This window comes from Lathyrus oleraceus, chromosome 6, assembly GCF_024323335.1.
Source record: "Lathyrus oleraceus cultivar Zhongwan6 chromosome 6, CAAS_Psat_ZW6_1.0, whole genome shotgun sequence".
NCBI classification, from domain to species: domain Eukaryota; kingdom Viridiplantae; phylum Streptophyta; class Magnoliopsida; order Fabales; family Fabaceae; genus Lathyrus; species Lathyrus oleraceus.
Window position 1 is genome coordinate 113,132,444 of NC_066584.1, and position 25,104 is coordinate 113,157,547.

A 25,104-nucleotide genomic window follows, 5' to 3' on the forward strand; every position below is an offset into this window, starting at 1 on the left:
ATATGGTTGATCCTCGGATAGGACACTTCTTTAGAATTTGAACGCATGGTCAAATTAGTTGAAGACTACCCTTCTACGAGTTAAGATTGAGGGTTTTATGTATAGAAAGAAACTCCTACTACTTGAATCGGAGGGGTCGACTAGGGATTATTTTCCTTATACCTCCGGTGTTTGGGATTTGAAATAATGCCTTACACTATCAGCAAGGTTTTATTCAAAAGCATACGTGCATTGATTTCGGGTTTTTTCAATTCGTCATTCTCCTTTTGATTTTTCTCAAAGAAAAGTCGGATATTGACAAAATAAAGTATGAGTGAACACGAATAGATTGATTCGAAAACATGCATATTAATTTTAATGTCATTATTAATAAAAAACGAATTTATTACAAGTGAGTGTTACAAATGACAATCAAAGTAATTACACATGAACATGATTGAACAAAACTAATGATTGTTGGCGTAATCGGCCTTATTTCCCATCCACATACTAGAATTATTATGCTTGCAGCAATTAACATGACAATATTCAAGGAGATCCTTCTCAAACTTTTCCCACTGATGCAGACTCTTCAAATCTACCTTAGCTTCCACTTGCACTGCTCATGGCATTGCAGATGTGCCCTCATACGGAGGCATGGGAGTGTACACTACATTCAGGCCTTGTGGGGTGAACACAATAACCCTTGAATCAATCAAGTCTTTTACTGTATGCTTTAGAATTCTAAAATTTAGACCGTATGCCCAGGTGCTCCAGAATAAAACTCACATCTAGCATTGGCGTCATAGCCCTGAGGGAGAGGTGTTAGGGGAGGTCCCAGCTCTCTATATTGCACCAAAGAGTCTCGAAGAAAGTGAGAAAGCAGTTGATTATATAACATAGGGATCCAATTTATCCTTCTCTCTGGTTTCTTTAGTTTTTGTTGCCCCTGCTGATAATGATTCTATCTTTATGGAGCGTAGGGTTGTCGATACTGCATTGGTGAAGGACCAGTACGAATAACACATGTTGGATGCTGACAGGGGACCCTTAGAGGTCCAAGTTGTGGATGAAATCCACGAGGCAGATCCTGATATGGAGTGGAGTCAGGCATGTTCACCGGAGTTACCACTTTTGTTACAGCAGCTGGCATGGGATTGCCTTCCTTCCTCATCATTGCCTGCAGAATTTCCATGATCAGGCACATCTGAGTCTTCAGCTGGTTGACTTCAACCTTCAATGCTTCTTGATATCTTCGTAGTTCTTCCATGGTAGTCTGTGACATGCTTCTAATTTAAAATAGATGTCGCATAATCAGCTTGATGGTAGTGGGTTTTTCTGACAAAAGGCCAAGTAACAGTGAGCTCATTGGTTTTGTCTTCATGGAATACAATATGATATGCAAATGATGCATGCATGCAAAAAAGTTTTTATTATTATTACTTTATTTCCAGGAATGTGAGATTCATCTACTATCGTGAGCAATCATAGAGCATAAAAAATAGAGATAAAAGATAATGCCCAAATAAAGGGAAATAATAATTTTATCCAATATGGAAGAATGAAGGGTACAAATACAAATCAATAATCTTCTCATCGAGCTACAACATGATCAGCCTGGAACCTCTTAAATATAACTTTACAGACAGAGACAAAGTTAAATACAGCCCAAGGAGTTTCATGTGGAAATATAACATCCTAAGCTTCTTCCAACAACTTGGGTAGATATTCCAGTGCATGAACAACAAACTGAACCAGACGAGCATGCCTATCACTCCAGTATTGTGCATCCTTTAGAAGGTTGTGCAACAACGTATGATTAGGCCCATTCAGAAGATCATGCAGGAAGGAGTCCTTCTGATCCAAAAGAACTTGAAGGTGACTATTGTGTATCTCCCAATGAGAGACTTATTAGTTGAGGAAGTTGGTGTCTTCAAGATTCTTATGACTTGACCCTTTAGCTCCCAAATTTCTTCGAAACTATGGTCCAAGTCAGTTTAGTGCTGAGAAAGAGAAACTTCTAGCTGCTTAGCCCAACTTTGTTCTTCTTTCAACTCCTTCTTACAAGTCTCCAACTGGTTTTGAAGTTTCTTGAGCTGGTCTTGGCAGTTAATCTCTGTCTTGCTGGCTTTGTATTGTGCTTCAAAAAGTTGCTTCTTCATAACATATCGCAACTTTTATACTGGATTGAAGCACAATACAAAGTTGGCGTTGTGAGCTGGAAAAGTGGTTTGCTTAAGGAAAGCACAATTAAGGAAAAAATTCTCCATTTAGTGATCCTTACGAATGGGCATGATCAGTGATAGAATCGTTACCTCTTGTGGCGATCACGAACGTTGAACGATGACAACGTCTCTACTCAGTCCACACGAACGAATTCCTTCAATCCAGTATAAAAGCCGGCAAGACAAAGTTCAAGACAGAGATTAACGTTATGTGTTTTGCTTAAACGGTGGCGCTGTGAGCTGGAAAAGTTCAAAGCAAGATACAGTTGCTGATTCTACAACCGAGGCCGAGTATGTTGTTGCCTCAAGTGCAGCAAAGGAAGCTGTTTGGATCAAAAAGTCCATTAGTGAACTTGACATAGTTCCTAGCATTGTGGATCCCATTGGTCTCTATTGTGATAACAATGGTGCTATCACACAAGCTAAGGAGCCTAGATCTCACCAACGATCCAAACACATACTTAGGCGTTATCACCTCATTCGAGAGATAATAGATAGAGGAGATGTGAAAATATGTAGAGTACCTACACTTAACAATATTGCTGACCCACTGACAAAGCCTCTTGCGCAGCAGAAGCATGATGGTTATACTAGATCTATGGGCATTAGGGGTATGCCTGATTGGCTCTAGTGCTAGTGGGAGATTGTTGATGTAAGCCCTAGAGGCCAATACTTTTGGTACTTGTATCGAATTATTTATTAATAATAAAAGGCATTTTCTTTATTATGTTTGTTTAATAAAGTCCCTGGAATAGATAGTCCGTTTGATGTATCAAGTGTGACTTAATCATGAGAGCACATTAAACATAAGGACACTATTCTTAAAGTATCCGTAGTCGAGCTTTATTGTGAAGTGGGATAACATTAAAGCATGGAGACTATTATGTTTATAGACTGATGGTCATATCTCATGGATCATGGATAAGGAGTTATCAAGTCTTAAACATATGTATGAATATTAAGAGTAATATTTATACCGGATTGACCCGCTATGAGAATACTATATAGAAAGTTATGCAAAGTGTCATAAGTTATTCTCATGGTGATAATGGTGTATACCACTCTTCGACCTGAAACCACTATGGATCCTAGATGTAGAGTCGAGTGCTTTATTGTTGATCAAACATTGTCCGTAACTGGATAACCATAAAGACAATTGATGGGTACTCCACGAAGCATGCTAAGGGACATGACCTAGATGGAATTTGCCCATCCTGCGTAATAGGATAAATGTCTATGGGCCCAATATTGAACTGGACAAGGATGACACAGTCTATGCCTTGTGTTCAATATAGACATGAGGGCAAAAGGGTAATTATACACATAATTATTATCACAGAAGGATTTGTCAGATCACATGACATTTTTGTGACTTGGGTAGCAGTGATGTGTTGCTAGATACCGCTCACTGTTTATTATGTTAAATGCGTGATTTAATATAATTGCCAACGTCGCGAAAACCTACAGGGTCACACACAAAGGACGGATTGATGAGAGATAGAGTAACTAAGGAACACCGTAAGGTACGGTGCACTTAAATGGTAAGGTACCACACGCTTAAGTGATTTTGGGCATATTATAAGATATGGGCCAAAATACACTTAAGTGGGCTTTTTAGCCTGAAGCCCACACAAGTAGTTCTATAAATAGAACCTTTGGGTAGAAGCATTGTCACTCTTGCATTTTCGTTTCTCTCTCTCTCTCACTCAAAGCCTTCATTCGTAGCAGCTAGCACTGAGATTGAAGGAATCCATTCGTGTGGACTAAGTAGAGGTGTTGTCATTGTTCAACGTCCGTGATCGCCACAAGAGGTAACGATTCTATCACTGATCAGGCCCATCTGTAAGGATCATTAAAGTAGAAAATTTTAAATTCCGCTACGTTTTGGATCGCCATTCTCCTTCAGTGGTATCAGAGCCACTTACGAAACCATGAATTTGATAACTGTTCATTTTCTGTATTAATACGATTAAAGACAGAATGAATCAAAGATTAAATTGAGATCGATCAAGTTATATATATGATATAAGTAATCCTGATGCAAAATACATTATATATGATATAGTGTTCTTGTTTCGTTCATTCAAACACTCAATGGTTGTTTTCCTTTGAGCGATCAATGGTCGTTTGCTTCTTGATCCGACATTAGTATGGTGAAGCAATGACGTGTTGATTAATCATACTGAATCAACAATCGAGATGTGTTTGACGGTCTGAAATTGGTGCATTAGGGTTAGTGACGACACAAGGGTTGTGTTGTCAGAGAGTTATGCGATTGGGGTTGTGACTGCACAAGAGTTGTGCTTTCTAAACACTTTTTCGAACAGTGTTAACCGGTTAACGCATATGGTTAACCGGTTAACGCGAAACGGAATACAACTTTCTAACAGTTTTTCAACAATGTTAACCGGCTAACGTATTTGGTTAACCGGTTAACGCAAAACAAAATACAAATTATGAACATATTTTTTTCAAACAGTGTTAACTGGTTAATGCATATGGTTAACCGGTTAACGCAAGGCAAAATTCACCCGTTCGGCTAACTCTGCGTAATGTGATCGGTCGTCGAGATTTAATTTGGTTTTAATTGATTAAAAGAATTAAAATTGATAATAATAATAATGTGTTTATTATTGTCTTGTGGTGATCTATTATGGCCTTAGTTTTCCTTTATTTTGTTTTGGGTTTTAAAATACGACCTGCGTGTCGTGCCTCTCTTTTAATCTCTAAATGTAACTTCTTTTCTCATCACACTCCCTCGTATATAAAACGAGTTTCTTTATGTAATGTAATGTTATGAAGAAAGCAAAGAAGTCAGTGCCAAAGGAGGACAACCTTGAAGATCTTGCTTGGAGAAGCTTAGATCGTTATTAGGTTAGCTTAGGTTCTCTCATTGCCTTGGGAGAACAATTGCGCTAGGGGCCATAACTGTTTCATTGTATATGTATGTTGATGCATGTGTATGCATGTTGATGCATGTGAGAAACGATTTATATGATAAATAAGCCGGTGAGATCAGAATAATTGCAAATTCCCTCAAATTAAATATTAAGTCTATGCTTTCCAAGTTTTAACACTCATCAAGACTAGTATCGGATAATGTAGGTTCCGCCTACGCGAGGTACATGTTCTATATTAGTAAGGTGCGATGGGATAATTGTAATATCCAATTGTTAAAACAATGGGTCAAACTTGACTAAACAAATTATAATAAGATTATATTGGTTTAGAAGCAAGAGTTGGAAATTATCCATGTGATGGATTGGAATAAGGAGTTATTCACCCAACTGAAATATTCGAGAGTTGTATTAGATACAATTGGAAGGAGTTCCTACCTAAATAACCTAGTTTTGTGTAATCCGCCTACGCGGACTTAGAACAAAGTGAAATATGGATCTCGACCTACTAGAAAATCTTCCAACGGGATTTTCCGAATCAAATGATGAAGGTCATTTGTTTTGAGTAAAATAATGGGAGCATATTTAATTAAATGCCTAATTAAATATGTCAATGATACTTATATTTTCATTAATTCTTATGTAGATTACCATGACAACAAACACCTCTAACAACATCTTGTGATCAATCCTTGACAAAGAAAAATTGTCTGGGACAAATTTTCTGGATTGGCACCGAAACCTGAGGATTGTCCTCAAACATGACAAAAAGCTGTATGTCTTGGAGAAACTTGTTCCTGAAGAGGAGCCTCCTAGTTCTGCACCTAAGGCAGAAAGAGATGCTTATAAGAAGCATGTCGATGATGCCAATGAAACTGCTTGTCTCATGCTAGCTACCATGAACTCAGAATTGCAAAAGCAACATGAGAACATGCCAGCGTTCGATATGATCGAACACCTGAAGATGCTCTATCAAGAGCAAGCAAGGCATGAGAGGTTTGAAGTTTAAAAAAGCCCTTTTTCAAGGAAAGTTAGCTGAGGGAGCCCCTGTAGGTCCCCATGTGCTCAAGATGATTGGGTATGTAGAAAACCTTGAGAGATTGGGTTTTCCCCTCGGAAAGGAACTTGCGACTGATTTGATCTTGCAATCGTTGCGAGATAGATTCAGTCAATTTGTCCTAAATTTCAATATGAATGATATGGACAAATCTCTTCCTGAACTGCTCGCCATGTTAAGAACTGCTGAGCAGAATCTGAAGTCAAAAGGGAAGTCCATTCTGATGATCGGAAATGGAAAGAGACAAAACAAAAGGCCCACCAAGAAGGGTGATAAAGGGAAAGGCAAAGAAGTTGCCAAACCCAAACCCACCGTTGCTGCTTTAAAGCCTAGTGGAGGCATAGCAAAAGAAGGCACCTGCTTCCATTGCGGTAAGACCGGACACTGGAAGAGAAACTGCCCAAAGTACCTGGAAGATAAGAAGAATGGAGTAGAGACTTCAACTTCAGGTATTTTTGTTATTGAAATTAATTTATCTACTTCTGCATCATGGGTATTAGATACTGGATGCGGTTCTCACATTTGTACAAATGTGCAGGGACTAAAAAGGAGTAGAGAATTGGCAAAAGGTGAAGTCGACCTATGAGTTGGCAATGGAGCAAAGGTTGCTGCTTTAGCCGTAGGAACTTATGTATTGACTTTACCTAGTGGTTTAATAATTCAGTTAGAGAACTGTTATTATGTACCTGCAATTAGCAGGAATATTATTTTCGTTTCTTGTTTGGACAAGTTTGGTTTTTCATTTATAATAAAGAACAATTGTTGCTCAATTTATTTGAATGATATATTCTATGCTACTGCACAAATGAACAATGGATTATATGTCCTTGATCTTGAAATGCCTATTTATAACATTAGTACTAAAAGGATGAAACCTAATGAGTTAAATCCAACTTACCATTGGCATTGTCGATTAGGCCACATAAATGAGAAGCGCATTTCCAAACTCCATAAAGATGGACTCTTGGACTCTTTTGATTATGAATCATATGAGACATGCGGATCTTGTTTAATTGGAAAGATGACAAAGTCTCCATTCACAGGAAAAGGTGAAAGAGCAAATGATCTTTTGGCCCTCATACATACTGATGTATGTGGACCACTGAACATACCAGCCAGAGGAGATTTTCAGTACTTCATCACATTTACTGATGATTTCAGTAGATATGGTTATGTGTATTTAATGAAACACAAATCAGAGTCCTTTGAAAAGTTCAAGGAATTCAAGAATGAAGTACAAAACCAACTAGGTAAGAATATTAAAACTCTTCGATCAGATCGAGGTGGTGAATATTTAAGCCTAGAGTTTGATGACCATCTGAAAGAGTGTGGGATCATATCCCAACTCACTCCTCCTGGAACACCCCAATGGAATGGTGTATCTGAGAGAAGAAATCGAACCCTGTTAGACATGGTCCGATCCATGATGAGTCACGCCGATCTTCCAAACTCCTTTTGGGGACATGCACTACTGACAACAGCTTACACACTTAACCGTGTTCCATCCAAAAAGGTTGAGAAGACACCATATGAGATATGGAGTGGTAAGAAACCACATATGTCTTACATGAATATTTGGGGTTGCGAAGTTTATGTGAAACGACAAATTTCAACTAAGCTTGAGCCCAAATCTAACAAATGCTTATTTGTGGGGTATCCTAAAGAAACAAGAGGGTATTACTTCTACAATCCTTCTGAGGGAAAAGTGTTTGTCGCTCGAAATGGAGTTTTCCTAGAAAAGAATTTTATTTCAAAAGGAATTAGTGGGAGGAAAGTAGAGTTTGAAGAAATTCAAGAATCACAAAGCATCGATACACCTATGGAGGAATTAGAGCAGGAAACACAAGTGGTTGTGGAAGAGCAACTTGCTCAAGTAGAACAAGACCATCGTAGGTCAAGCAGGATACGTCACCTACCTGAGAGATATGGATATCTCATAACAGATCAAGGTGATGTACTACTCATGGATCAAGATGAGCCTGTGACCTACCAAAAGGCCATAACTGGTCCCGAGTCTAAGAAGTGGCTAGAAGCCATGAAATCTGAAATGGATTCCATGTACACAAACCAAGTTTGGACCTTGGTAGAGCCTCCTGTAGGAGTTAACCCTATAGGATGCAAGTGGGTCTTCAAAAAGAAGACTGACATGGATGGTAAGGTACACACCTATAAGGCAAGACTGGTTGCAAAAGGATATAAACAAATTCATGGGGTTGACTATGATGAAACCTTTTCACCAGTTGCAATGCTTAAATCTGTTTGGATTTTACTTGCTATCGCTGCATATCATGATTATGAAATATGGCAGATGGATATCAAAACTGCTTTCCTTAATGGGAATCTTCTTGAGGATGTGTACATGACACAACCTGAAGGATTTGACATACCAGAAGAAGCCCAAAATATATGTAAGTTACAAAGGTCAATCTATGGATTGAAGCAAGCTTCCAGAAGCTGGAATCTTCGTTTTGATGAAACAGTAAAACAATGTGGATTCATCAAGAACGAAGATGAGCCTTGTATCTACAAGAAGGTCAGTGGGATCATGATCGTTTTCCATGTATTATATGTAGATGACATATTACTCATTGGAAACGATATCCCTACCCTGCAACAAGTAAAGTCTTGGTTGGGGAAATGCTTTTCTATGAAGGACCTAGGTGAAGCAGCCTATATATTAGGAATCAGAATCTATAGAGATAGATCACAAAAACTGCTTGGCCTAAGTCAGAGTACGTACATAGACAAAGTGCTGAGATGCTTTAACATGCATGATTCCAAGAAAGGATTCATACCTATGTAACATGGCCTGTGTCTATCAAAAACACAATCCCCTTCAACTACGGAAGAAAGGGATCGCATGAATAAGATTCCATATGCATCTGCAATAGGATCTATCATGTATGCCATGTTATCTACTCGACCAGATATCTCGTATGCTTTAAGTGCAACGAGTTGCTGATTCTACAACCAAGGCCGAGTATATTGCTGCCTCAAGTGTAGCAAAGGAAGCTGTTTGGATCAAAAATTCCATTAGTGAACTTGACATAGTTCCTAGCATTGTGGATCCCATTGGTCTCTATTGTGATAACAATGGTGCTATCGCACAAGCTAAGGAGCCTAGATCTCACCAACAATCCAAACACATACTTAGGCGTTGTCACCTCATTCGAGAGATAATAGATAGAGGAGATGTGAAAATATGTAGAGTACCTACACTTAACAATATTGCTGACCCACTGACAAAGCCTCTTGCGCAGCAGAAGCATGATGGCCATACTAGATCTATGGGCATTAGGGGTATGCCTGATTGGCTCTAGTGCTAGTGGGAGATTGTTGGTGTAAGCCCTAGAGGCCAATACTTTTGATACTTGTATCGAATTATTTATTAATAATAAAAGGCATTTTCTTTATTATGTTTGTTTAATAAAGTCCCTGGAATAGATAGTCCGTTTGATGTATCAAGTGTGACTTAATCATGAGAGCACATTAAACATAAGGACACTATTCTTAAAGTATCCGTAGTCGAGCTTTATTGTGAAGTGGGATAACATTAAAGCATGGAAACTATTATGTTTATAGACTGATGGTCACATCTCATGGATCATGGATAAGGAGTTATCAAGTCTTAAACATAGGTATGAATATTAAGAGTAATTATTATACCGGATTGACCCGCTATGAGAATACTATATAGAAAGTTATGCAAAGTGTCATAAGTTATTCTCATGGTGATAATGGTGTATACCACTCTTCAACCTGAAACCACTATGAACCCTAGATGTAGAGTCGAGTGCTTTATTGCTGATCAAACATTGTCCGTAACTGGATAACCATAAAGACAGTTGATGGGTACTCCACGAAGCATGCTAAGGGACATGAGTGACCTAGATGGAATTTGCCCATCCTGCGTAACAGGATAAATGTCTATGGGGCCAATATTGAACTGGACAAGGATGACACGGTCTATGCCTTGTGTTCAATATAGACATGAGGGAAAAAGGGTAATTATACACATAATTATTATCATAGAAGGATTTGTCAGATCACATGACATTTTCGTGACTTGGGTAGCAGTGATGTGTTGCTAGATACCGCTCACTGTTTATTATGTTAAATGCGTGATTTAATATAATTGCCAACGTCGCGAAAACCTACAGGGTCACACACAAAGGACGGATTGATGAGAGATAGAGTAACTAAGGAACACCGTAAGGTACGATGCACTTAAATGGTAAGGTACCACACGCTTAAGTAATTTTGGGCATATTATAAGATATGGGCCAAAATACACTTAAGTGGGCTTTTTAGCTTGAAGCCCATACAAGTAGTTCTATAAATAGAACCTTTGGGTAGAAACATTGTCACTCTTGCATTTTCGTTTCTCTCTCTCTCACTCAAAGCCTTCATTTGTAGCAGCTAGCACTGAGATTGAAGGAATCCGTTCGTGTGGACTGAGTAGAGGCGTTGTCATCGTTCAACGTTCGTGATCGCCACAAGATGTAACGATTCTATCACTGATCATGCCCATTCGTAAGGATCATTAAAGGAGAAAATTTTAAATTCCGCTGCGTTTTGGATCGCCATTCTCCTTCACTTCTTACAAGTCTCCAACTGGTTTTGAAGTTTCTTGAGCTGGTCTTGGCAGTTAATCTCTGTCTTGCCGGCTTTGTATTGTGCTTCAACAAGTTGCTTCTTCATAACATAAAGGCTCTCATAAGTACCCTTCAAAGCTTCACCTACGTTCCTCCTTTTGTATTGTTCTTCCTGAATCTCTTTAGCGGTCTAGGTTACACGTTCCCTTTTCTAGTTAAGGTTGAGCTTCAAGTTGTCTCTATCCAAAGTGAGTTTACCAATGTTAGATCAGAGATCAGCGTTCTCCTTTTCCAACACTTTGATAATCTCCTTGAGTTTACGAACCTCTGAAACAAGAACAACAACAGGCTTAACAAGTTTGATGGTCATGGATGGCTCAGGTGAAAACGACAACTGAAATTCTCTGACCCTCTCCTTAACCCATTGTGTGTAGGCCTCCTTTATAATGCAATTATTCTTTCCTAATTCGGCCATTCCTTGGCGATATATTTCTCCCCATGCTCTGATAATCCTCTTCTTAAACTCTGAGTTATCAACCCCTTCATACAAGACAAACTCCTCCAACTGCTCAGAGTCTGGTTTATCCAACATTGGGTAACCCAACCAACGTAGAGCCAATCTCGGATTATAGTTAATCCCACCCTTTGTACCTAAGAGGGGCACATTGGGGAAATTACCATAATTGAGGATGATCTTGACATTGTCGTAGCTTCTAGAATACCAGGAAATATCTTCAGCTTTAAGAGACATGATCCTTTGGGACCACTTAAGATTACCCTTGTTATCGACGAAAGGACCCTTGTTGGGTAGATGCAAAATAAACCATCTATACAGCAGAGGAATACAACACATGATGGTTCTTTTCCTCTTCTGATTCCTCACATGGATAGAGTAGTATGTATCAGCAAGAAGAGTATGAACATGATTCTTAGCCATGAAGAGATAGATAACAACTAGATCCACAAAGTCTTCCATATTCGGGAACAACAGAATCCCATATATGATCAAAGAAAAAACAACATTGAAAGCGTTCCAACTTTCAACTCAGCAAAGGTAACAACCTTGTCAACCAGAAACTTCAAAGCAAAACCATGGGTTCACCCTTAGGTTTAAGGTTAAGTTCCACTTCCTTCCTCTCCATGTGAAGGATCTCAACTAGATGGTGAGACTTACGGAGCTCCTTTGTACGGAAAAATGGAACCTGATTCTGAATCTCAATCCCCAAAATATGTGAATACTCCTCCAAAGTTAGAGCCAACTGATAATCTTGGAATGTGAAGCATCTCAACGGAGGGTCATAGAATTGTACAAGAGTATGAACAACTATTGTATTGACTTTGGTATTGAGAATACCTAGGATATTATCGTAGGTCTTCTTGAAATCATCTTTGTTAGCAAGAACCAAACAAGCCCCTAATCCTCTCAGAGTCTTCAACGGAGGCTCCACAAACTTGTAGCTACAAATGCTTCTTCTGACATAATCCATTCTCTACTGATCACTCAAACAAAGACTTCTCTCTTGAATTCCCTGGAAACGTACATGCAAAAATTAATTTCAAAATAATGCAATGGTATGCAAGCATCATAGATTCAACAGTTCAGTATAATCTGGAGATTCTGGATAATCTGGCCATGTAACACATGATAAGATCAAAGGTCTGACATGACCTAGAGAATCTAGGTAACCTCTCCATGTAACTCAGTATAGGATTAAAAGTTTGATATGATATGAGAAATATGGATAACATAACCTGTCAATGTAACTCAATATAGGATCAAAGGTCAGACGTATATAAGAGATCAATGGCATGAAGAGTCTTGGTTTCTTGTAGAAAAAAACCCAATAGCCTCTATCACATGTGTGTAGTACTCCTCAAAGGTGGTCCCTAAAAGCTCTCACAGAGTCATTGACTCAAATGGAAATACTCTATCGTAGCGAATTCTCGTAAGACAAAAGTACTTCAAAGTGAATCTAGTCTGGGTGTGGTTCTTCTGAACCCAACGCACAAAACGTAGGTGAACACGACTATCCACGAGTCTATCCTATGTGTATAATCAATCTCGGGTGTAGAGCTCCTCTTCAATAGTATCATCCCATCCCAACAGATAATATGACAGATAATATCCAGAATATAACAATATATGAATATTTAAAGCAGTAAAGTAATGCAATAAATAACATGAAGAAAACGAATAAAGCGATAAAGATAAACACCCAAAAAACACAAAGAAAGAAAACAAAACTGGGCTCGACTTGCTTAGGAAAGGGTCCCCAGTAGAGTCGTCAGTTGGAGCTACGTGAAATATGCCCAAGCGCGTCGCACGCTCAAAGTTATAAAAGAGTCTCCATCAAACTTTATTTATTCCTGAAGGAAAGGGAAAACATTGATAAAACCCGTGGGAAAGAGAAAAGGGTAAGGAAGTCGGTTATGCAGGGGGAAGGTATTAGCATCCCGCACATCCGTTGTACTCAAAAGGAACCATTTTGAATGTTCTTCACAAGAACGAGTGTTACTATCTAAAGATTACTCACGAAAGAGAAAAAAAGGGGTTAACAATTAATGTGCTTGCCAAGGATTTAAGCCCTTGTGCCTACGTATCCTCATCCGTGCAATGATGAAATCAGAGCTCTGTAGTTTGTGTAACTAAGATGGATGCGTTAATTGTTTTTAATGAACAATATTAGCGCTCACATTCTACTGTCAACTTGCTTGTATGCTCGAGCATGGAAGCCTTAAGCGTCTGTTTGTTTGAGATAGAATGGATGAACTCAGATCGTATTTTAGCAGTTAAACATTGATTTCTCACACATGGAGGCTTAAGCTTCGTTCACGATAGAATGAAAGTAACACGTCCTTTCTGAAAAGGTTTTAAACTGAAAATGAAGCCCAAAGGCAAAACTGAGTTTGTTGAGATGAGTTTGTTTTTATTCTAAAAGAGAGTCATGATTTAAATCACACTAAAGTCTATGAATGTAGATGAATACAACGAGCGACGGGCTCATTCGTCCCGCACCCAAAGATATTCAGAATACGGATAATAATTCTCCACTCTCATCCCTTCTCCACTACTTAAGGCCTGTAACTTACAATCTTAATTGTATTGTTAATTGTTTTTTAGTTTATTCACAAAATGGTTTTAGTTTTATTGAGAGAGAAACAAAAGGGAAGAGAAGAAACCCTAGAAGGTTGAAGTATGATCTTCAATCTACATTCCATATATGTGTAGAAAAACTTTTCAATTATTCGATTTAAATTGCACTAAAGCCTATGAATAAAGGAAAATACGATGAGCAACTGGGTCATTTACCCCGTCCCCAAAGATATTCAAAATGAGGATATGAATTCTCCATTCTCACTCCTTCTCTATTACTTAAGGCTCATGAGGTATAATTTGAATCATAATTGATAAGTGTTAAAATTGAATTTCCTTGTAGCTTCCTGTGATGAAGGGTTGTCTTTGGAGAAAGAAGACTTGACAATCAAGTTGAATCAAATTATGCTAAAGTCTATGAATAGAGGTGAATACAACATGCAACTAGATCATTCATCCCGTATCCAAATATATTCAGTATGAGGATAGGAATTCTCCACTCTCATCCCTTCTCTATTACTTAAGGCTCATGGTACACAACTTGACTCATGATTGACAAGTGTTGAGTTCACCTTTGTAGTGCTTGAATTGTAGTCCAATATGTCTTGTACTGATTTGAATTGAATGAAATCTTGAATCTTAATCTTTGAACATTGAAATCTTGTACACCTCTTGAGATCCAATGTCTAGTACAGCTTGAACACAAGGGACTTGCCCTATCAAGTGATTAATGGTATTTTGATCACTTAAATAAGCTTGAGGAATTGAGCAGAATCAAAGGATTTAATTGATCAAAGCGAACTTTAGTCAACTGAATCAATCAGGGAGAAAACAATTGAAAATTCAATGCATACAAGGATCATGACTAGAAAACCCTAGGGATTACATAACTAAACTAACTAAGCTTAATTATAAACACCTAGAACTAAAGGGAACACATCATTGGTTAGAAGGCAATTAAATTAGAGAATCCAATCAAAGTCTAACAAGAACATATGATTTAAAAGATCAATTAAAAACAATCAAAATTCTACCTAATTAGTATTCTCAAGTAGTTCATAGAATTCTAATAATGGCCTAATTAAATTCTAAAATTTATAAATTTTAGAATTCTAATTAAATCTAAATTCTAATTAATTCTAACATTCTAATCTAATATCCTAATTAAATTTAATTATCTAAACCAACCTAAAACCCTAATTATCAAGAAATTCTAATCAAATTCTAACTAACCTAATTAATTTCTAATTAACCTAATTATGTCCTAAAACCTAGTTAATTTCTAATTAACCTAATTAAGTCCTAAAACCTAATATAATTTCTAATTAACCTAATTAAGTTCTAAAACCTAATCTAATTTCTAATTAACCTAATTAAGTCCTTAAACCTAACTAATTTCTAATTAACCTAATCAAGTCCTAAAACCTAATCCAAATTCAAATTAACCTAATTAATTCCTAAAACCTAGTCTAATTATGACCTAAAACACGAAAATGGAAATAATAAACAAAAATAAAGTGTAACTGGGGTTGCAGGTCCTGAATGGGGAGTGAAAAGCAATAGTGGGCGCATGGCCCATTGCAAGCCCATATAACCTTGAGATTTGTGTGAACCAAGGGTATTGAAGTGATTATGGGGTGTAGATAGTAAAAGTTTGGGCTCAAGGGCAGAAGCTAGCCCATATAAACATGAGGGAAATGGGAAGGGATCAGGTTCCCGCGTTGCAATTCCAGTCACATGTTTCTCATGCTTCCAATGAAATTCAAGTTCAAGTTTCCCTCCTCATCTGAAAGTTCTCCTCCGACGCACCGGAGGTTGCCTCTAGTAGCGGCGAAGCCTTAAACCACCAACAAACTATATCATATTCTTCCACTTATTACCCTGAGTGCATATCCAACGTATAATTTTCGTAATCCTTCACCAGTTACCCGAATCGAAACCAAATGTATAAGAACCCTAACCAATGAAATGTAAAATTAAACTCTACACACCTGGAATTAAAGTCCTAGGGGTTAGGGCTTTGATTCCCTTAGCTCAAACCTACACCCCAGTGACTAAAATGAAGCAAACAGCGACGGAACACGAAAACTCACAGGTGAAGAAGACGCAGAGGGAGACAAACTTCGGGTATCTCTTCTGAATCCTTTGCTTCTCTTTCTTCTTCTACTACCTTCTTCTTCTTCTTCAACCTTATGTTTCTCCTTCTATTATCGAGTCTTATGTTCTGAGTTTGATATTTGAGTTCATGTGTATGAGAGGATTGAGAGATGTGTGTGAATGAGAGAGAGAGAGAGAGAGAGAGAGAGAGAGAGAGAGGGTGGGTTTTGATGGATTATGAAATGAATCTGAGCCAGTGAATGAATGAGTTGAGATCAACAAGTATGGATAATGATTTGAATTTATAGAGAAGGTTGAGTTAATAGAAGTGAACTCTGTTAGTTGAATTAAATTAAAATTTGTTAGGAGTTAAATAACTTTGTTACAATTAGTTAGAGATGGAATTGGAAGTTAGTTAGGGTTGTTAACTAATTTCTGAAATCGAGTGAATTCGAGTTACTGTTGAAATGATTCAATCCAATTTTTTGTTGTATGGTGAGTATGAAAATATCTGTTAGTTAAACTTTTTCTGTCATTGGAAATGTTAAGTCCATATCAGTTAATGAAACTCGATTTTTAGGTGGAAATGTTAGTTAATATGGTCTGGTTCAGTTAGATGCAAGTGAAAAAAGGTTAAGTCGACTCGTGCCATGCTGCTGTGATGTCTGTGCTTTGCAATGCCTTGGTTGACTGACTTGTTGGGATTTATTCATGATGTATAAATGGAAATGCTTCACTGCTGCAGGATGTTGTTAGCTTTGTAATGTGATGGATGATTTGCTGCTATATTGATGTTGAAATTGCAGAATTTGCTGTTAATGTTATATTTGGCATGATCATGTATGTATTGTTGCGATGTTTTGAATTACTAATGGTGAAATGGTAGTTCAGGTTGTGAAACTCGATGGTTACTTTGGATGTTAAAATGGTCTACAGTATGTTATTTGTTGTGTGAAATTGTTAGCTGCTAATGTACCTTTCTTGGTTTGATATGCTTCTCGAAATGTTTGATGTTATGCTTGGTTTTTGGATGCTTAGGTTGAAAGAAATATGTTGTGAATGGATGTATGTTCTAGGGCCGATTATGATGTTATGGAATGTGTATATGATGGTTCGTTAATGTGTGGTATTGTATGTTAGTATGAACTTGGTTTGGGATGGTTGTAATGGTGTATATGGCCATTTTGTTTGTGGTTGTGAACATGATTAGCTTTGCATTGGCTTGGTTTGCTAATGAATATTAGACATGTTATGAATTGTTGTGAACCAATTTGTTGGATTGATATGCATTGGTTCTTCTGTGATGATTGATTGTTGAATGTAGATGTTTATAGGTCCAAGACAAACATGGCCAATGGAAGTGTAGAAGTACGGCGACAATGGCTATCATTTCCTTTTCCAATTTTGATTCAAAACAAGTATTATAAAGCTATGTAACATGTGACTGTAAATGGAAATGCAAACTATACTTATGTAATGAACATTAATCAATGCAATTTATGATTCAAGATTAAATCAAATTTCACTTGTTTTGCTATATCAAATGTATGGAATGATTTTATGAATGCTATATGAAATGGATGCCATAGTCTTCATGTTCAATGCCTTAATTCCACATAAACTTTAGTTTATGTAAATGGAAAAAGATCAACCAAATGGACCATGATCGATGCCATGGCCTAAAGAAATCTAATGGTAATTGACATGGAAATGGAAATGGAAATGAGAATGCTACAAGTTAGGCTTAGAAAAATCACAATTTGATTTGTTGACTTTGGTCAACAGGTTGACCAAAAACTTAACAGTTGACCAAGAGTCAACAGTTGATCAAGAGTTAACTTAGGTAAAAATCATGCACCTTCATATACAATGTTTGTGATAAATCTTGAATAAATGGCCAATGGATTAATGGATCAAAATGTCAAATAAAACATGTAAGCCAAGTAACCAAATGACTTGCATTTGAAGATTGCACACTGCACCCATGAACTATGCCATGACATAGGACAAATTGAATCAATGAAATGCAAGCCATAGGGAAACTTGCAATGAGAATTGAACCATGAATAGTGAATGCATGAACCTCATCTTAATTAAACAAATTCCATAATCAAAATGATCAACCTATGAGCTTAGTCAAGTAAAAACAAAGGCCAATATGGTCACTCCAAAAAGAGACTTACTCAAATAGATGAACCCCAAGATTGACCAAGTGACCTTGATGAATCCTTAACCCAAAATTCAAAGATCAGGGATTACGGTTTAGGCCCAGTCAAACTTCAGTTCAAACAATAATCAAACCTCAAACCAAGTGAGCAACAAACATCAATGCCCTGAGCCAAGCTAGGGTTTATAATCCTCCAAAACAAACCATAAGATTCACCCTTCTTCAAGACCAAGAATTAGGGTTTGGGCAATGACTGAACACCATGATGCAACCTTCAAGGCCTCAAGTACCTAATAACTAGGGTTTTTCCTTGATCACCATGATGGGATCTTCACGATGACTGTAGCATCACAACCTGGGGCTTGATCCTGAAGTAAACCCTAGCACCTTGTTAAGTTTAATCAACCTCAAACCTTTAAATCTATGATGAGATTAGTCCACTAGATGACATGGATGTTCATGAATGAAAATGAATCTTAAACCAAAAGGTTAGATGAAAGGTAAAAAGGGGAGGGTAAATTTTTGTGTATGACAAGAGGCGATTACAAGATTCGATGTTGGTGACTGGTAATTCTCCCAATCTTAATGTTGAGGCTTGAAGCTCAATGTGAGGCTCATGGGTTCAGCAGATATAACCCGATTCATAATGAGAACCATTGTTGAGGCTAATATCACATGCATATGAGTCTATAAGGTTGTTGAGAGTCACATTTCATATTAATTGTGTATTATTATGAAATGGGTGAAACTTGAATACATGTGTTGTGGTGTATAGTGCATTATTTTTGAACTGTAATATATTTAATCTACTATGATTGTTTATGAACCATTTCTTAATTGAATGTATTTATCACCCCATTTGCTTGAATGTTATCCTCCATGGACATCTTGCAGATACTCAGGAGTAATTTCTGCAGTAAGTGAGTTAGCTCAATGAGTTACTTCTTTATTTTCATATTTTTAGAAGTGTTACTCTGATCTTGTAACATCAGAGTCAGGAATGTTTTATTTGATTATTCTGTTGAAGTTTAATCGTTCATTGTCTAATGTTGAAGTGTTTAAGAATTGAGCTTAATAACTCTTGTTTTTGAAGAAGTTTTATTTAAATGAGTTCTTAAGACTAAATGTCGAGTTTATGTTTAGGAACGATACCGCTGCAATGATACCCTAAGTGAAGCTGAGCGTGCGATGACAGATGTTGTATGACGTTAGTATATTCCACTGCATGATTAATAATCGTTGAATAATTTTAGAGGTTTGTCGTTGGTGACACCTGAAATTGTCATATAATTCTTAATAGATAAGTTTCGGGGTTTAGGTTGTTACATAGTGGTATCAGAGCAGGTCGGTCTGTGTGATTTTAATTATACCTGGTGTACGACATGTGTGTGAACATTGTCGATACAATGTTTTTTCTAACGGTTGTTTGTTGATATTCAGAGGAATGACTGGGAGAAATGACCGTGCTATTGTTGATGCCTTGACACCCTTGACTCAAGTGGTGCAAGCTCAATAGAATCCACATGTTAAAGATGTTGAATCTCGTGGACTGGACATGTTTATGAGGAACAAACCACCAACCTTTAAAGGAAGGTATAATCCAAAGGGCACACAAGTTTGGTTCCAGAAGATTGAGAAAATCTTTTGAGTGATGGCATGTGCAGATGCTAAGAAGATTCGTTATGGTACTTATATGCTATCTGAAGAAGCAGGGTATTGGTGGGATAATGCTAGACAGAGGTTTGAGGCTAATGGTACAATGATTACTTGGGTTGTTTTCAAGGGAGCATTCTTGGAAAACTATTTCCTGGATGATGTGTGTGGCAGGAAAGAGGTGGAATGCCTTGAACTTAAGCAAAGAAATATGACTATTGCAGATTATGCCTCCAAATTTAAAGGATTGTATAAGTGTATCAAGTTTGAGAAAGGACTCTGCCCAGAGATTAAGCAATTTATTGGGTATCAGGAAATCCGCCAGGTCTCTGTGATGGTTAACAAGTGTCGTATCTATGATGAAGACTTTTGTGCTAGATCCTCCCATTACAAGAGTGCCAGTGACAAGAGAAATGGTAACCTGAATCATGGAAAACTGTATGGTGATCCATTTGTTAAAGGGAAACAAAGGAATTTTGATGAGAAAAAGCCAAGTGAGGCAGGAGTACCTAATTCTGTGAGGTGTTATAAATATGGTGAGTTTGGGTATCGCATCTCTGAGTGCAAAAGTATCATTATGAACTGCTTCAAGTTTGGGAAGCCAGGACATCGAGATGCAGAATGCAGGAGTAATGTTGTTACTTGTTACAACAGTGGATAACAAGGTCACATCAGTACCAATTGTTAGAAGCCTAAGAAAAATCAATCAGGGGAAAAGGTCTTTGCATTGTCTGGTACTAAGACTACTAGTACAAACAGGTGGATTCGAGGTACGTATTATATTAATAATATTCCTCTAATTGATATTATTTACATTGGTGCAACACATTCTTTCATTTCTTTTCATTGTGCTAAGCAATTGGGTTTAGAGTTATCGTCCATAGTCGGGAGTATGATTGTTGACACTTCAGCTATCGGTCAAATGACTACTTCTTTAGTTTATTTGAATCACTACTACAAATAACACATCTAACGTCGGTCATGAAATGCATTTAACCTCGAATACACGGGTGAGGTAACGAAGGGCGGCATGAAAAACAATCACTTGTCACCTCGGTGTTTCTAAATCGAGGTTAGAAATTAAAAGGTCATGGGTTCGATCCCCATAAACTACATATGTTTTATTTTCTAAATTTTATTGCGCGTGTCATATACCTCTCGATTGTATTTAAATACTGAGGTAATAAGTTATTCATTTACCTCGATTTTAAGTAATAATCGAGGGGTAAAATATCATTTTTTCCTATATCATTTTCACTGTCCTGTATAATTTTGCCTGTATCATTTTCACTGGCCTGTATCATATCATTATAAATCTATTAACCAATTAATACCTGTCGCATCCGCGAAAAACAACCGGCGGGCTAAAACAAAACAACACAGAGCCGCCACCGTGCGTTATTTATCCCAAAAGAGGGAAAGGAAACGCTCGAAGTAAACCTGGAAAGGAATTGGTCTCGCGACCAAAGAAAATGGGATCGGGAGTCGGTTATGCAAAGGGAAGGTATTAGCACCCCTACGCATCCGTCGTACTCGACGGGATCCACGCTCAAAAAGATAGAACAAGGTTGCTAAAACAAACATCACACACACACACTGAAGACAACACAGGTGGAGGAAGAGGGGAGAGGGCTCACTAGGACATCGCATCCTATGCCTACGTATCTCATCTGGAATGAGAATCAGAGCTACCGTAGTTCGGCTCACGCACGCCGAAGCAAAACACACACAAACAGGCAAACATGGAAACCGAATGCCAATCGCTGGACTTACATCAGACTCCGAACCAAACAAACCCACACTGGAAACCAAATGCCAATTGCTGGACTTACATCGGACTCCAAGCACACAACAATAGGATACGGAATGCCAATCGCTGGGCTTACATCCGTCTCCTAACTCACACAAGAAGGATAACACATAACAAGTTACTAAGGAGTCTGGCACTCGAGCCTAGTAACTGTCAAACAAACACACACAAAAAAGAAAAAGGGTGCCCGGAGAGATCTCGTACGACCTCCTGCCTACGTACCTCATCTGGTATGAGGATCAGGGCAACGTAGTTCCCCTGAACAGAGGAGAAACTTTCTCCTAACCAGAGACTGGGAAATGACCAACTATAAGGGAGACTGACTCGAGCCTAATAGTTATCATGTATTCCACAATGGTCCTAGGTTGAATTTTCTATCTAACTTGCACAGGCAGCAAGCTAATCCTAAACAGGCAAAGCAAAGCATGCAAGCATAATCAAAACAAAGCAAACATACACAATTAGCACACACTATATACAGACAAAGTGGGCTCACACAAGGGTTAGGCTGCAAAAGCAAGCCAACTGTATCAGGGTGATGTTAGCTCTTAACCCTAACATTGAGAGTTAGGGTGAAGCAGATGAAATAGGAAGTGAGGGGTGTGCCTCACAGCTCTTATCCCTGGCCAGGGAGAGCTTTAGACAAAGGAAGTGTGGGTTCAGAAAGTTGGAACCCTTCTACACTTATGACTGACTCAACAAGGATCTTGGGTTAATATCCACAATGCATCAACACCAGTTGTGTGAGCAAAGGGATGAATCAACTGAATAACAGGAGATGGATTGCACATCTCTTGTATCTGCCCATTGCCTTATCAAAGGTCTTTTCCTGCTTGGCACAAAGATAAACAATCACAAGCATTGTCTCTTAAGGAGGACTTCAGACAGGTGCCTGACCCAGTAACAGGCCAGGTCTTCCAGACTACATGAAGTCAAAGAATTCTACCTCAATTGGTTAAGCAACCAAGCAACAGCACAAGCAAGTTCAAAAGAACTATAGCAACTAATGTACCTGAAAACAATCTAGCTCAGTTAGTATTCAACTCAAACAGTCAAACAGACAGACTAAAAGTCAACAGTTAACTGTACAAACAGACAACAAGCAATGCATCAAGCAAAGCACAAGCTCAACTCAAAGGAGCTAATCCACCTACAAAACCACTTAATGTTAATCAACATCAACCAAATATCAATCCAAATGAGAAAATGAATCAAACTCCTCAAGGCCATATGCTTCTTGTCCTGAAAACACAACTCAAACATAAGCACTAACCACTAGGACAAGGCCTAGGGTCAAAGAGGAAGAAATAATTCAAAACAGAACATGAAAATTGGCATAAATCAAATTAAACCAATCAAGAACATCATCCAAGTGGTCTCATGTCCATAACATTCACCAAAGTCATTTCATAAGGCAAAGAAGGCAAAGCATGCAATTTGAAAGCTCATTGGACCAAACAGAATGAATCAATCCAAACTAACTCAAAAATAATTCAATAAATCCCAAGAAAAATCATGGATAAACAGCATTCATCACATGATCATCCTACTAAAATTCAAGTCATTTGGACAAGTGGAAGCATGTAAAATAAATTCTATAAGGCAAGGCAAGGCAAAACAAACTCAAAGGAAGCACAATTCCATACATCATCTTCACACAAGCATAAAACAGAATCTACACATGATAAATGAATCAAACCAAAGCCAAGATAAACTTAAAAGTGTCTAGAATCAATGTGCAAAATTTCAAGTTCATGTGATACATATCAAGAATTTCACAAATCATCTAAGTTCATGACTATCAAAAAGTCCAAATATGACCAATCAGCAAAGAAAATCTCAAACAAATTGGGAATGCACTCAAAAATTCCACAAACATTCACAGGCAATCCTAATATCCAGAAGTATCATCATGCAAAAAATCAGATTAATTGGCATAGAAATGGCATGGAAAATAAAATCAGCAAATCAAGCAAGCCATGGTGTGACACAAATTGTCACACCTCCATTAATCATGTCATAACTCATCAACCAGAAATGAGAAAAACGCAAACCCTATACCAAAATGACCAGCAAGGTGTCTATTTTAAGCATACAAAATTTCAAGAATGTTGGATAAAATCGCATCATTTCATGAAGGATATGGCATGATAGGTCCAAAATGCATACACATACACAATCCCTAAGCCAAAACAAATTCCATCCAGGCACAAATCCTGGAAAAATATCCATTAAATTCTAGAGATCATGAGGAGAATCATGCAAAAAATCCCAGCCAATTTGGATTAGTATTCATTGAGATATGGAATTTTGAATGAGGGAAAAAAAATAAAAATGACATGAACAAGCATACATGAATGGCAAGGCATAAGATAAAAAATGCAAATGGCAATATTGAACTTGTCATAGCCAGGAATCGAAGTATGTGTGGTTTTGAAATGTAGCGTGCGCTGAGTCAAGTGAATGGACACGTGGTCCAGTGCATGGGCGAATAACACCAAAAACCATGCAAAGTGAGCGCTCATGGATCAAAGGAGTTTCTGGAAACGAAAATTAGGGTTCTTCATGCGCATTCATCATCAATTCCAGCTCAAGAACAAATTGTTTCAGAAATTCATGAAATGCATATCACTAGAACCGTCCTTCACCATACATCACGAATCTAAACTTATTTTAACCTAAATCTTCCTAAAACTCTTGGATCGTGCAAGATAAGTTTCACACATCAAAATGAGAATCAACATAACTTTCTTATTTCTCAACGAAATTCAATGGAACAAAGTGCAGATTACTCTACATTCAAAGATCTACCACATACATCCACTAATTTCAAGAATTAAGAGCATCGAAAACTGACCTTCAAGATGCAACAGTAGTGGAATCGTGCGAATCAAGCTTTGGCAAGGTGAAACAGAGGTTCCTCAACTCTCATATGCATGAATGAAGAAAGGTTTGGCTGTTAATCGTGCTTGAGAAGTCCAAAAAATCAAACTGCCATGGATAACCTTGTGCTTCAACAGTTCCAAAAGCTTGCTCGAAATCAATGGATCTTGCTTCTAACCACTCCAATTATGCTAGTAGATGATGGTTTGATCAAGGAAACAATAATGTTTGTGCAGAAAAATGGAGAAAAGTTGAGAGAAGAAGTTGAAGAACTTTTGGATCTAGATCTCAATTTCACAATTCTGTTATGATTAGCAAGAAAACAATTATGATTATGGTTTTATATGTGTTGTCAATGATGTTCACTAATCATGATTAGGTTAATGCAAAGGTTTAAGTGAAATGCAAGTTTTAGTGCACATTAGCAAATTGCCTTGTACATGAAATAACCAATGTAACAGTGCAAGGTTTCTGAACCAATTCACTTTAAAATGCCGTTTCTAAGCCAAGGCAAGTGGAATCAAGTGAATTCAAAGCATAATTTTCAAATTGCATTTTTCCCTCCAAAATTCAAATGGAAAGTCCATTTTTTTTGCAATGGAAATTCATGGATTTTGATGCTTGAATTGGATAGAGCATAACAAAAG

At 37.7% G+C, this 25,104-nt stretch overlaps 1 protein-coding gene and 1 long non-coding RNA gene across 2 annotated transcripts; both read left to right on the forward strand.

Moving 5' to 3' along the window:
* The first annotated feature begins 15,500 nt into the window (after window positions 1–15,500).
* Window positions 15,501–17,481, forward strand: LOC127097637 (uncharacterized). The gene is made up of 2 exons (XR_007793123.1): window positions 15,501–15,974; window positions 17,269–17,481. It is a non-coding gene; the product is annotated as an uncharacterized LOC127097637 (long non-coding RNA).
* Window positions 17,482–19,762: 2,281 nt separating this feature from the next.
* LOC127094297 (uncharacterized) lies at window positions 19,763–20,425 on the forward strand. Its single transcript, XM_051033151.1, has one exon. The coding sequence runs from the start codon at window positions 19,763–19,765 to the stop codon at window positions 20,423–20,425; it is 663 nt and encodes a 220-aa protein (XP_050889108.1).
* Window positions 20,426–25,104: the final 4,679 nt, after the last annotated feature.

Excerpts from the sequence above, each read along its gene's own strand:
- LOC127094297 (XM_051033151.1), top strand. The coding sequence starts at position 19,763 with ATGGCATGTGCAGATGCTAAGAAGATTCGTTATGGTACTTATATGCTA.